The sequence below is a fragment of the Megachile rotundata genome, chromosome 13, assembly GCF_050947335.1.
Source record: "Megachile rotundata isolate GNS110a chromosome 13, iyMegRotu1, whole genome shotgun sequence".
In the NCBI taxonomy this organism is placed as follows: domain Eukaryota; kingdom Metazoa; phylum Arthropoda; class Insecta; order Hymenoptera; family Megachilidae; genus Megachile; species Megachile rotundata.
Genome location: NC_134995.1, coordinates 5,381,372 through 5,393,164, shown reverse-complemented (window position 1 = coordinate 5,393,164; position 11,793 = coordinate 5,381,372). Strand labels below are relative to the sequence as shown.

General features: G+C 33.8%; 1 protein-coding gene across 1 annotated transcript; it reads left to right on the top strand.

The window, feature by feature from the left end:
- The first annotated feature begins 1,321 nt into the window (after nt 1-1,321).
- On the top strand, nt 1,322-7,520 carry LOC100878881 (uncharacterized). The gene is made up of 3 exons (XM_076538853.1): nt 1,322-1,457; nt 2,073-2,383; nt 5,885-7,520. The coding sequence occupies exons 1-3, from the start codon at nt 1,419-1,421 to the stop codon at nt 6,381-6,383; spliced, it is 849 nt and encodes a 282-aa protein (XP_076394968.1). The 5' UTR covers nt 1,322-1,418; the 3' UTR covers nt 6,384-7,520.
- The last annotated feature ends 4,273 nt before the right edge of the window (nt 7,521-11,793 follow it).

Sequence of the window (11,793 nt, the reverse complement as noted above, 5' to 3'; positions counted from 1 at the left end):
CGCTAAGGATTTCGTTAAAATGTAAGTATTGCAAGTTTGTATTATTTAATTATTGTGACTAAAAAGGGCATTCGTTTATGTTGTTTGAAACTTAAAAAGAGGTTTATTTATTAAAATTGGCAACAATTTTAATTGTCTAAATACACTCCGTGTCGATTACTGAAACTTGTAATGGTCTACTATTCAGTAGTTGACATGGGGTGTCAACTATTAAATTACTACGTGTCAACTACTGACTTTGTTCCTCTGTCAATTTTGAGATGCCTCCTACGTAACTTCAGAAATTATACAGAAGAGACTATGCAAGCGGCTCTGGAAGATGTTCGGCTCCATAAAACTCCGTATAAAACGGCAGCTAGGAAATTTAGTGTTCCGAGGGCAACTTTAAAATGCGAGGTTGAAGGCAAACATCCAATTAAAAGAAAAATGGGCCCAGCCAGAGTATTGACTGATGCAGGAGAAAATGCAATAAAAAACTGATATGAGGATACCTCCGATATGAGGAGTGTTCGAACTCTTCATATTAAATATTTATTATTAACTCTTCATATTAACCCTTAATTATTAAATATTTTTTTGTAAACTTATTCACGAATAATCTTTTTTAAATGTTCAAAAAAATTCTGTATTCACACATTACCAAGCCTAGTTCGTTAATTGGATTTTTTTTCTACGTTAACTACTGAAACAAAAGGATGTCAACTACTCAATTTTCTGTTTCCGCTGGGTGTCAACTATTTAATCAAATTCTACGTTTAGAAGAAAAAAAGAAAAAAATTTGCAACCGCCATCAGGAATGAATACTTGTTGTAATATAATAGAAGAATAGTTTGTGCAGCGACTGGTAATTATAAATTTTCCATAAAGTGAACTTAGCCTAAGCCATATGAACAAATAGACAAAAAAATTCCTTAAACTGTCAACTACTGGTACCTTTACCTTAATATAATAGTTATTTAATTATTTTTAACATGAAATGTTAATGAGCCTTTTGAAATAAAATGTTGAAAAAATGTGAAACTAGTATCTGACACCAACGTTTTCGGATATTCTTCTAGGCCTTTATCTAGAGTCTAAACTGCGGACTATAATTTTAGAATATTATCTTTACAGCTTTTGCTTATATACAAATTAAAAATTGTAATACCTTTAAATGGTAACGTTCATTACGGTAACGTTCAATTGACGTTGTCAAAAACGTTGTCAAAAACGACGTGACTAAAATGTGAGTAGAGATTTCGTAATAAAAAACGTAGAAAAAGAGAAAGCTAAGAAATCTTTCAGTATGTAGATAAATACAGTACTTACACGTTTCCTGCCATTGACAAGACTTCGCTTTTAGGGCAAACAGCATTACAGGGTATAAAAAGTTCTCGATGCGTATGCTGTCGTTTTAGTTATTTCAAAAACCTTCCAGAATGTTGGTCTACCTCGACGACGTCATTATTTTGTATTTGGTAAACTGTATTTTTATTTTATATTACGTTTTTATTTCCATCGAAAACATATGTAATATTTATTGACGTCCTTATAAACGTATACATAGTTATTGACTTATTAAAATTCTTAATTGTATCAGTTAACGAACACTAATAACAAATCTTTTTAAACGGCAAATAAAATTCTTTTAATTCCAATATTTTAAGGCTTTGGTCAATCAATCGTTTCATTCGTTATTTGTCATTAAATGAGTTTGTCAGTAATGGCGAGTGCAACAACTCATTAGCAGGTTCGTTCAAACTTGTTTGAAACATTTTCTAACCTTCAGAAAGGAATCTTATATGAAATGAAACTAACGTAGGTGACATAATGAGGTTGCTTATGAAGCTCGATTAATGTAAAAAGAGTATACAAGATTGGAACGTTTATGAAACGCGTGAATATAAGGTTTTAACCCAGCTTATTACGTCAGTTTTCTTTTAAACAATTTATTTACATACTACGAGTTAGTAGTTTCAGAACACTGATCAAAAATTCGTAACATTGAAAATATGGGGAACATTTATGAAACACACCGAGTAAGAGTATTTCAATACATCGTAGAAATAAAGCGCAAAAATGATCCAATTCAGGTAACGTTTCTCTATCCGGCCAGTGGCATATTGACAACAGAGGTACCTAGAGATTTCCAACCAGCGACAAGTTTACAATCTCCGCCCATTGGTTACTTACCAACTACGAACACCGTGTCCCCAAAACTTTCGCAACACGCTGTTTTCGCCAACCATGCCTTGGACAATGGCTTGGAAGACGTCGGGGCCTCAGGTAGAGGTTTTACAGAAAGACAAACACAAGCCGGGTATTCATACCTGAAACCACTATTGATCGACCTCAAGTTACCGTCCAGAGATCAGAAGATTAAATCAATCACCGATAAGCAAAGGTAAGGAATTCACTTTTCGAGATTGTTGAAGTTCGAGGGATAATACGACAAATGTTCTATTGTGGTTCGAAAGCAGAATCTGACACAATTTGGTGGCATAAAAGAACATACACAAACTGGTACTTGTAGTACACAAGTCTAATCAAAACGATTATATGAGCTTTTTTTCATTTATTTATTTATAGTCACAACAACTGCTCATGGGTTATTAGCGACTTAGGGTTATTACAGCTTGTTGTACAGTTTAGATGCTTTGAGCAGCATATTTTGAGTCGATTTGTCCCTTAGGCCTTCCTTCAGAGATGATCTTATATTGAATCGCAGTCTGTTTGCATTTCCTGCAGTGGCTGATGTGTTGTTATTATTTTTAACGTAAAATAGCCACTTATATAGCCAACTTAGCGTTTATGGCATTTTTAAATTTGAAATTTCATGAGCATTATATTATAAATGTTATGAACCGTAATTAACGATTACATAGGGTTTGATTAGCAAAACTTTGTGACTTGATTAATGTAGACTTAATTCAAACTCTGTCAAAGTGATATATTCTTTTAATGTACTTAGTATGTAAATACTAATATACTGACTATAATACAGTGAATATTTAGCAGTATATTTGACCTATAACGTATGACAAAATACAACAAAAAATCAGTACAAATGGTTACTCTAGACTTGTCTGCTGGTGGTATATTTTTTTGTGGACGTGTAAAGGACATATGAAGATAATTAATGTTTTTGTAAATGGTATCATATATTTTTTATTGCATCAGCTGATACTCCTTCATATTCTTTACAAAAAAATATTAATCTATTTATGTGAAAAAAGCATTAGTTTAGGAGATATTTTAATTCTAACTTGTTAGGAAATCGTGACTTTCTGGTCAATATGATTGACTAATTGATGCGGAAAAATTGTTAGTATCATTATTTTTAATCCTTTCAAAACAATGAGCGTTAGGTTAATTACTATTTGAACTTCACGTCGTAACAATATTGCAACACATATTTACTTTCCAATCTACACACTACAATACTTGTTTATACTGCTAGTTCAATATTTGCACATAATCAAACTTGTTGTTCCAAGTAATCGCAATATGCAATATATTAAAAAGCTCAGTTTCATAAAAAATTTTATGAATAGCATGCTGAGTATTGTTTTTCCATCGACAATATGGAAATATGAAATTTTCTAACTACATTCCCAAATTCATACGTCCTTAAATTATTACATGCCCACATACCTACATACTTAAATCTGTATCCCCAAATTCATACATTCCCACGTCATCAAATCTTTAAATCTCCAAATCGTTAAATTACCAAATTCCTTTATCTTAGAATCTCTACATTTTTAATTACCTTCATTCCCAAATTCCAAAAATTCTGAAATCATCAAATCTTGAAAGCCTCGAATCCCTAGGTCGCTGAATCCCCCAATTGCTAAATTACCAAATTGCTATATCCTAGAGTCTCTACATTTTCAATTACCTTGATTCCCAAATTTCAAAAATCCTCAAACCCCCAAATCTTCAAATCCTCAAACCCCTAGGTCGCTGAATCCTCCAATCGCTAAATTTTCCAAATTCCTTTATCTTAGAATCTCTACATTTTCAATTACCTTCATTCCCAAATTCCAAAAGTCCTGAAATCCCCAAATCTTCAAATCCTCGAATCCCTAGGTCGCTAAACCCTTCAATCGCAAAACAAGAAACTTTGCTCTAACAAGAAACAAATTACTTTATACTTAACAATATTCAAATTATCGCTCATAAGAGTGAGCATACAAGAATGTTCAATTGATACGGGAGAAGAAAATAATTCAGGAAAGAGGAGAAAAAATAAACAGAATTTTCAATCACTTCAAATATCATATTGATTAAATTGTTCGAAGTATTTTGAGCATATTAAAAAAACTGAAATTATTTGATTGTCATTATTTAAAACTTTGGTAGTATTATGGACGTAGCATTGACACGCTAGTATTTCTCTTTTGCCAAATTCCGTTTCGCCGATCTTCAAAATCATGTTAAAATATGAACTGACTCAACAGAAACATTCTCGGTACGAATGAGTATTCAATCTGTACTACTCGTATGTTTCTGTATTTAAATTATTTGAACAACGATTGCCAGAAGACTCCTCTTAATACCATTATAGGATACCATTCGCTGAAGAAGTCAAAATGGCGCCCGAAAACGAAGTTCAGCGGTGGTACTCTTTTTACATGGCCCAACTTTTCGCTAGTTTAATTAAGGACAGAAAATACGTATTGTCAGCATTTTAGCTGAAAATAATCTACAATTATATTTTTCACGATGACTGGATTCTGTTACTGGTCAAAAGAAGTAGGACGCGAGAAGTTGGAAGGAGGAGACTGTTGCATTGTTCCTTTCAGTCGAATGTCTTTTATGTCATTGAAACGAACTTATTTTACGTTCAACTAAGCGTTGTGAGAAGAGGCTAAATCGAGCGGAACAAATTATTCTTTTCGTTAAGGTAGAAAGAGTCTACTATAATCCTATGCAATTGGCACAAAAAGAATTATAAACGATTCACATGGCATTACTAATAACAGTATGCGATTTGCATTCGAATTTGCGCACAGGATTGTTCCAAAATTATTCGCGTCCTTTAACTTTATCTTTCGAACATTTGACAACGCACAAATTATGTTAAATGATCAAATTTAATCTTACCTTATAAATTTAGTCAACTTTTATCAAATTTAATCTTACTTTTAATTGTCTCTTACCTTATAATCCTGCGATGAAACAATTTCTAAATTTTTTAATTCTTCAATTCACAAATTATCAAATTTCTAAACCCATAAACTCTCAAATATCTGAATCGTCATTCCCAGATTTTTAAATCTCGAATTTTTAAATTTCTAAATTTTCAAACGCTAAGTCCATGAACTTCCAAGTTTTAGAATTTTCAAATTTTCATACTCTTGTATGATTTTGAAATTTCCAAATACTGAAACTAAAAAATGTTTAAATCATCACTTTTAAATTCTTTAGTTTTGAAATTTTCGAATTTCCTATCAAACTCCGAAGTCCATGAATTCCCAAATTAGAAACCCATGAAATTCTCAAATCGTAGCTAACATTCCAAATCATGTGTTATATATAATATAATATAATATAATATTATATAATATATGTATGTAATATAAAAGTATTAATCTATTTATGTGAAAAAATTATTGACAAAATGTGGTGAGCCACCCTGTATATGTATATACATATATACTTTGGTTAATTACTCCAGTATAATATCCAAAAATTCTGAACTTACACAGTAGGAATATATTCAAATATCCAAATACTGAAACTCTGGAACGTAGAAAACTTCTACCCGTTTGTCTCCAAATCCCCTTTCCAAACACAAAAAGTTTTAAAATTCCAAAACTGTCCCCGTAATAACACAGATTTTCCGCGAGCTAACCAATGTAGTGACATCTCTCTCTAATTGCTCATCTCGAATTTGCAGTTCGAGAACGGCGAAGCAGGTGCAAACGAGCCACGGAATATCGACAACTGGCACGGTTAAAACGTCGATAAATGGTGGGTCGAGGCTGCGATCCAGGGTCGAACATCATCCCCACGTTCCTCAACGATCTTCCTCGTATCAAGTTGTGGAAGAGCGCGATGAATACCTAACGGACGATTCGGATCATGCAGGATTGGTCTATCGTGGGAAGGCTCAGACGACGAATCCCCATCGTAATTCGCAAGACATAACGACGGTCATCAAAGCTCTCGATCACTTCCTGAGCGGGATTCTAAACGATGATAGTTACAACAGCGAGCTACATCCACCGCCCAATCCTGTTTTAGCCCTGGTCCTATCTCGATATGGCCGCTACGTGCTCGGGGCACGAAACCCTCGCGTGTACGCGCACATGGCCGTAAACAACATACACAACAACAAACCGTTTGGTAGCTATAAGCTCGAATGCGACCAAGTGCCCACCTACGTTCGCAGATAACATCTGCGAATGTTTTGTGGCTATAGAAAAAATTGTTAAATGTTGCTGCGCGTAGTGGACATCTGAAAGAGAACAGAAAAATGGAAGGAGCGAAAAGGAAAGTGAAAGTGACCGTTTTTAGAAGCGTCCTCATTAAGCCAGTTACTAGCGTTGTCAGTGTGTAGTCGAATTTTTGCTTTGTTTGCACTACGAATGTTGGAATAAGAACGCAACAGAGGAGAGAAACCACTTTCTTTTACGGATTTTTGACAATTTATTTTTCTGGAGGTGTGTGAGTCTACGGATTTAGGGATTTAGTAAATTGGAAACTTGGGGATTTGGACATAGACTGATTTGAGCATGCAGGGATTTGGGAATGTAGGGATTTGAGTATGTGGTCATTTGGGAATTCAGAAATTTGAGGATCTAGAGATTTGAGGGTAGAGGCAGTTGAAAATTTGGCAATTTGGGGATGTAGCGATTTGAGGATGCAGGTATTTGGAGATATAAGAATTTAATGATGTAGAGACTTGGAAACGTTGGATTTGGGAATGTAGAGAGTTGAGGATGTAGGGATTTGAAAATGTAGCGATTACAGGATTTTTTAAGTTAAGAACCTTGGAATTTTGGGAACTCAGTGATTAGAGGTCCCGAAATTTCAGGATGTAGTCATTTGGCAATGCAGAAATTTGGGGATGTAGGCATTTTGGAATGTAGAAATTTGGGGATCTAGAGATTTGAGGATGTAGGCAGTTGAAAATGTAGAAATTTGAGGATGTAGCGATTCGAAGATGCAGGTACTTGGAAACTTAGATATTTGGAAATGTAGGGATTTATTGAATGTAGGATTCGATTATTTTGTGAAGAAAATGGTTTCTTTCTCCAGCAGTCCTAGTACAAGCAGAGTAAGAAAGCTTGTAAAATCATTCCTTTCCAGGAATAACTAGATAATATTCCATTAACACATAAATCTGATTAAAAAAAATTAAAAATTAATTTTTGAGAAAAAATGTATTTTTATTTGTTCTTATGGATTTGTGACATGTAGTTCTTTCATATAATTTTACTTTTCTTCATTAGTAAACTTATTACTAGTTATACATAGAAAATATCTATCTAACATTTTTCGTGTTTACAATAAATCATGAATACAATGAATGCGATATACTTTATTTTATATAAATAAAATTTATATTTTTAAATTTATATAACTCTATTTTAAATTTTCAAATTCGTACACATATAAACTAAGTGTATAAAAATTTCGAAAATTCATTTAAAAAATAAGTGTACAAAAAATGTACATATTTGCAAAGTAAGTGTACATACACTTATATGTTATTTATTAAAGTATGTAACACTTTTACTGTCATATATGACACTTTAATTTTTATACAGACATCTATATAAAAAATGCACTTTCGTAACTGAAAATATTTGGTAACATTTGTTAAAACTTAAAGTATTAGCATTTTTAATTTTGAACTCAGTATAGTAGTGAATGCGTAAAAACGTAAATAAATATTTAATGGTTTCTTGATACTAATTTATGTCTACAAACAATATTCATTAAAGTTCTCAAGGCGATAGTTTTAACTTTAATTCAACGATTAATCTACTTCCGTTCATTGAGGTTGCTTAAACCGCAGACTCCGCATTAAATCAACCCGAAGTTTGCCCTTCGCTGACGTTGCACTGATTAATTATCCAAACGACAGTTCGGCTAGCCGTATTAAAGAAAACTTTAACTCGCTTCCTTCGTGGCCCATTCTAAATTTAATCAATATCATGCGGATTTACCCTTGAATCTACCGGCAATCGGGCTTGGCGCGAAGTTAATTGGAGTAGTTTGAGAGGCCGCTCGAGAAACCCCGATTAAGCACTAAACTACTCTCATTACACCTTCCTGTCTCTCCGGAAACCTCTCTAGATACTACTAACTTGATTTCATTGATGAAAGCCATGTACCGGTCTCGACCGCTGCTGCTCTCGTTCAGACTACGTCCATCAGATACAAGCTACTAAATAAATCTTTCCGATCCAATGCCTCTATTACTTAAAGCGAAAACTTGTTCTTCAGGAAAGAAAGAACAATTTTATAGCCTGGTAGTGGTTGAATATTTATGACGCACTCCTTTTGTACAGTTACCGAGATTGTGAAGATGATTGATATAAAAATATTGATAACAATGTATAGGGTGTTCTGGAAATGTTTGTAACTTATATTTTATTTCACTTTCTGTTCCCCACATTTAATATTTCGTATATTATATTTGGTACTTAGTATTTGATGCTTGGTATTTGGTATTTGGTATTTGGTATTTGGAACTAAATATTTGGCATTTGGTATTTGGTATTTGGTATTTGAAACTAGATATTTGGCATTTGGTATTTGGTATTTCGTATTTCGTATTTGATATTTGGCACTTGGTATTTGGTAGTTGGTACTTGTATTTGATATTTAAAATTTGACAGTTCACATTTGACACTTGACACTTGACACTTGACACTTGACACTTGACACTTGACACTTGACACTTGACACTTGACACTTGACACTTGACACTTGACACTTGACACTTGACACTTGACACTTGACACTTGACACTTGACACTTGACACTTGACACTTGACACTTGACACTTGACACTTGACACTTGACACTTGACACTTGACACTTGACACTCGATACTTAACACTTGATATTCCAGTTATTTAATATTTCATGTACCATATTTCATACTTCATAATTATTACTTTAAAAAAGTAAAAATTTTATCTTCTCTAGATTCGAAGGCTTGAAACAGAAATTGTGATATTTTCAAATCTGTCAGGGTTTAAATTACATATAATAACATATAATAAGAAACTTCGTTTATTCTATACGTATACATACAACATACATAATCGCATATTTACAGCACTTTTAAAAACACGTGTTTGTAACAGTATGTGAACCAATATAAAAGATTGCGAACATAACAAAAAAAATAGTATATGAGTATAAAACTATGCTATAACATACATAGTTTTTCGTTTTAAAAGTATGCATGAGAAATTTTGTTAAATATATGTTTCGTTGGAAATTATAGTTAATACCGTTTGTATTACGGTTAATGCTGTTTGAGACTCTGAGGTAGCTACAAGCTCTATCCAGAAGCAAAATGTTCTCAATGTTTGACCAACATTGCAGGTAGCTTCATCAAGGGTCCGGAGACTACAACCGTACAGTGTACAGTATCAGTCACTAATGAAAGTGGCAGTAATAACAGTCAACACAATATCAACCCTAAAACAGTGATATAATATATTATGTGCCCATGCACTTAACATCAATTAATTAATTGGCCTGGAATTAATAAGATAAAGTTTATAAAACACATATGTACAGTGATTTAATTTCAGAACGAATACAAATGTTTTTAATAAAAATTACAATGACAATTTCACTCGTGCAGTTAATATTAATTACAATAATTCATCCAATCTAGCTGTTCATGGACGCGACGAATAGTTTTACTAATTGTATTTGATTGGTTCACAGAACGTGTTTCTTGTAAGTGTAAATGAATTGCTATTAGTAAAAAGATTCACGCGGAACATCGTGTGCGCACAAATTAATGCATAACTCGTAATTTAACGGATCACCAGAAAAAAATCGCCTGAAAGGGAAAAAAATGAATATTTTGTAAAGTGCTGTTGGCCCGTATCACGCTCTAATAAACGTTTCCTGAATGTGCAGACGTCCAAATCGGGCCACATACAGATAAATACATCGTGAACGCAGTAGTTGTAGACATTTTCGAGACCGTTTAATTTCCTCGTCTCCGGTATACTTGTTGCGGGATCATAAAACGAACGATGAGGGCTTAAGTGGTGCTTGATTGCTGTCCGTCCGCCAGGAAACCAGATTGTCTGAAAATTGTATTTTCAGGACGACAGTCTCCATTAGTTTCTTCGAGCTTTAGCAAAGGAAATCGGTAGGCAGAGTAATAGCTTTGCTAATAACTGTTCCAACTATCTGGAGACCTTCACAATTAGTTCATATGTCCAAGCTAATACTTTTGCTTGCCTTTCGGTAAATAGTAAGTTCATAATATCTTGCGATGAATTAACAGGAAGAAATTGTGTCCAATACAAGATTTGAAAATTTTTAAAGGTTATAACCGAATAAGGGGATCATAAATTTACACCAAATTAATCAATGAACATATCAGTTAAGAGAAAGGAAATCATTTCTGTCAAATTATTACCCCTATTTTAAGAGTGGTTATATTAATTTTAACGAAGAAAAAGTGTGTTCGTAAATAAAACGCTTTATTACAAAAGGCAGAAGGTAAAAATTATTTTCGTGAAACTTCTTCGTCCTTAGCACTAAGTATCCCTTTATAATCCGTTAATCCTTCCATTTTCTTTAAACCACAGTTCGCACAAAATGAGCATACGCGAAAAGTTTTCCGCACGGTGTTCTACGGTTTGCTGAAATATTCAAAGGAAACAGGACGCTCACAGAGAGAAGGAACGCGATGTACCAAGAGGGTACAAAATCGAGATCTATGTTTGTATATAAAATAAAAACGAGAAACTGCTGATCCTTTGTGTTCTCGTAAATCCTTCACGCGACTCTGAGCTTGCTTTAACGACCGAAACGAGACCGCAGTACAGGACAAATAAAATGGCTCGTCTGTCATTATTTCCAGCGCGATGTGCGAATTTCCTTGCATTTCTTTCGGTTCCGGTAATCCTTAGAGTTTTTTTAGAGACTCTTCAAAGGCTACGAGCCATGGTTGAAGCTGCGGGGTGCGCAGTCTGAGTCGAACCGCAATAAAAAGCAGCGAGGTAGCAGGAATAAAATATGAGAAATACCCTCGGATCTTTTTCCCATGACGGAGTAGAAAGAAAACGAGATGAAGACGCAAGATGGAGTCCTTGGAAAAGGAGGAGAGACCGTATTAAAGCAATGTTCTACCGGGATGCGAAAGAGCGCTGTTATTAAACGTTGCTCTTTTTTCGTTTTACGCTGTTGGGAAATTTGCGAAATTTCATCTTTTCTATGTTTCTGCTACTTCGATTTATTTTTTAAATTCCTTTGCGATACTTTGCCATTTTAAGTAGTTAATCCCTTGGGCTACATCGAGTCAGACTCGTGACGCACATTGCAAATATGATAAAACTAGTTCAAAAGAGTTTTGAGTATGATACCAATTGCGGTTTTTGTAATGACTGCTAAATCCAAAATATATCGAACATCTTAACATTCTTTATTTAGTTTAGCGATGCAGTAATAATTAGGCAGCTCTGATGGACTTAACTTGTAGGTTAAGGGGTGAAGACTAATCGACACGTTTACTATTAAATTTGCAGGTCGTTTTAGAACAGTGTTTAAATTAAATAATTAATTAGGTAAACTTAGTAATTTAGGTGTTTGGAA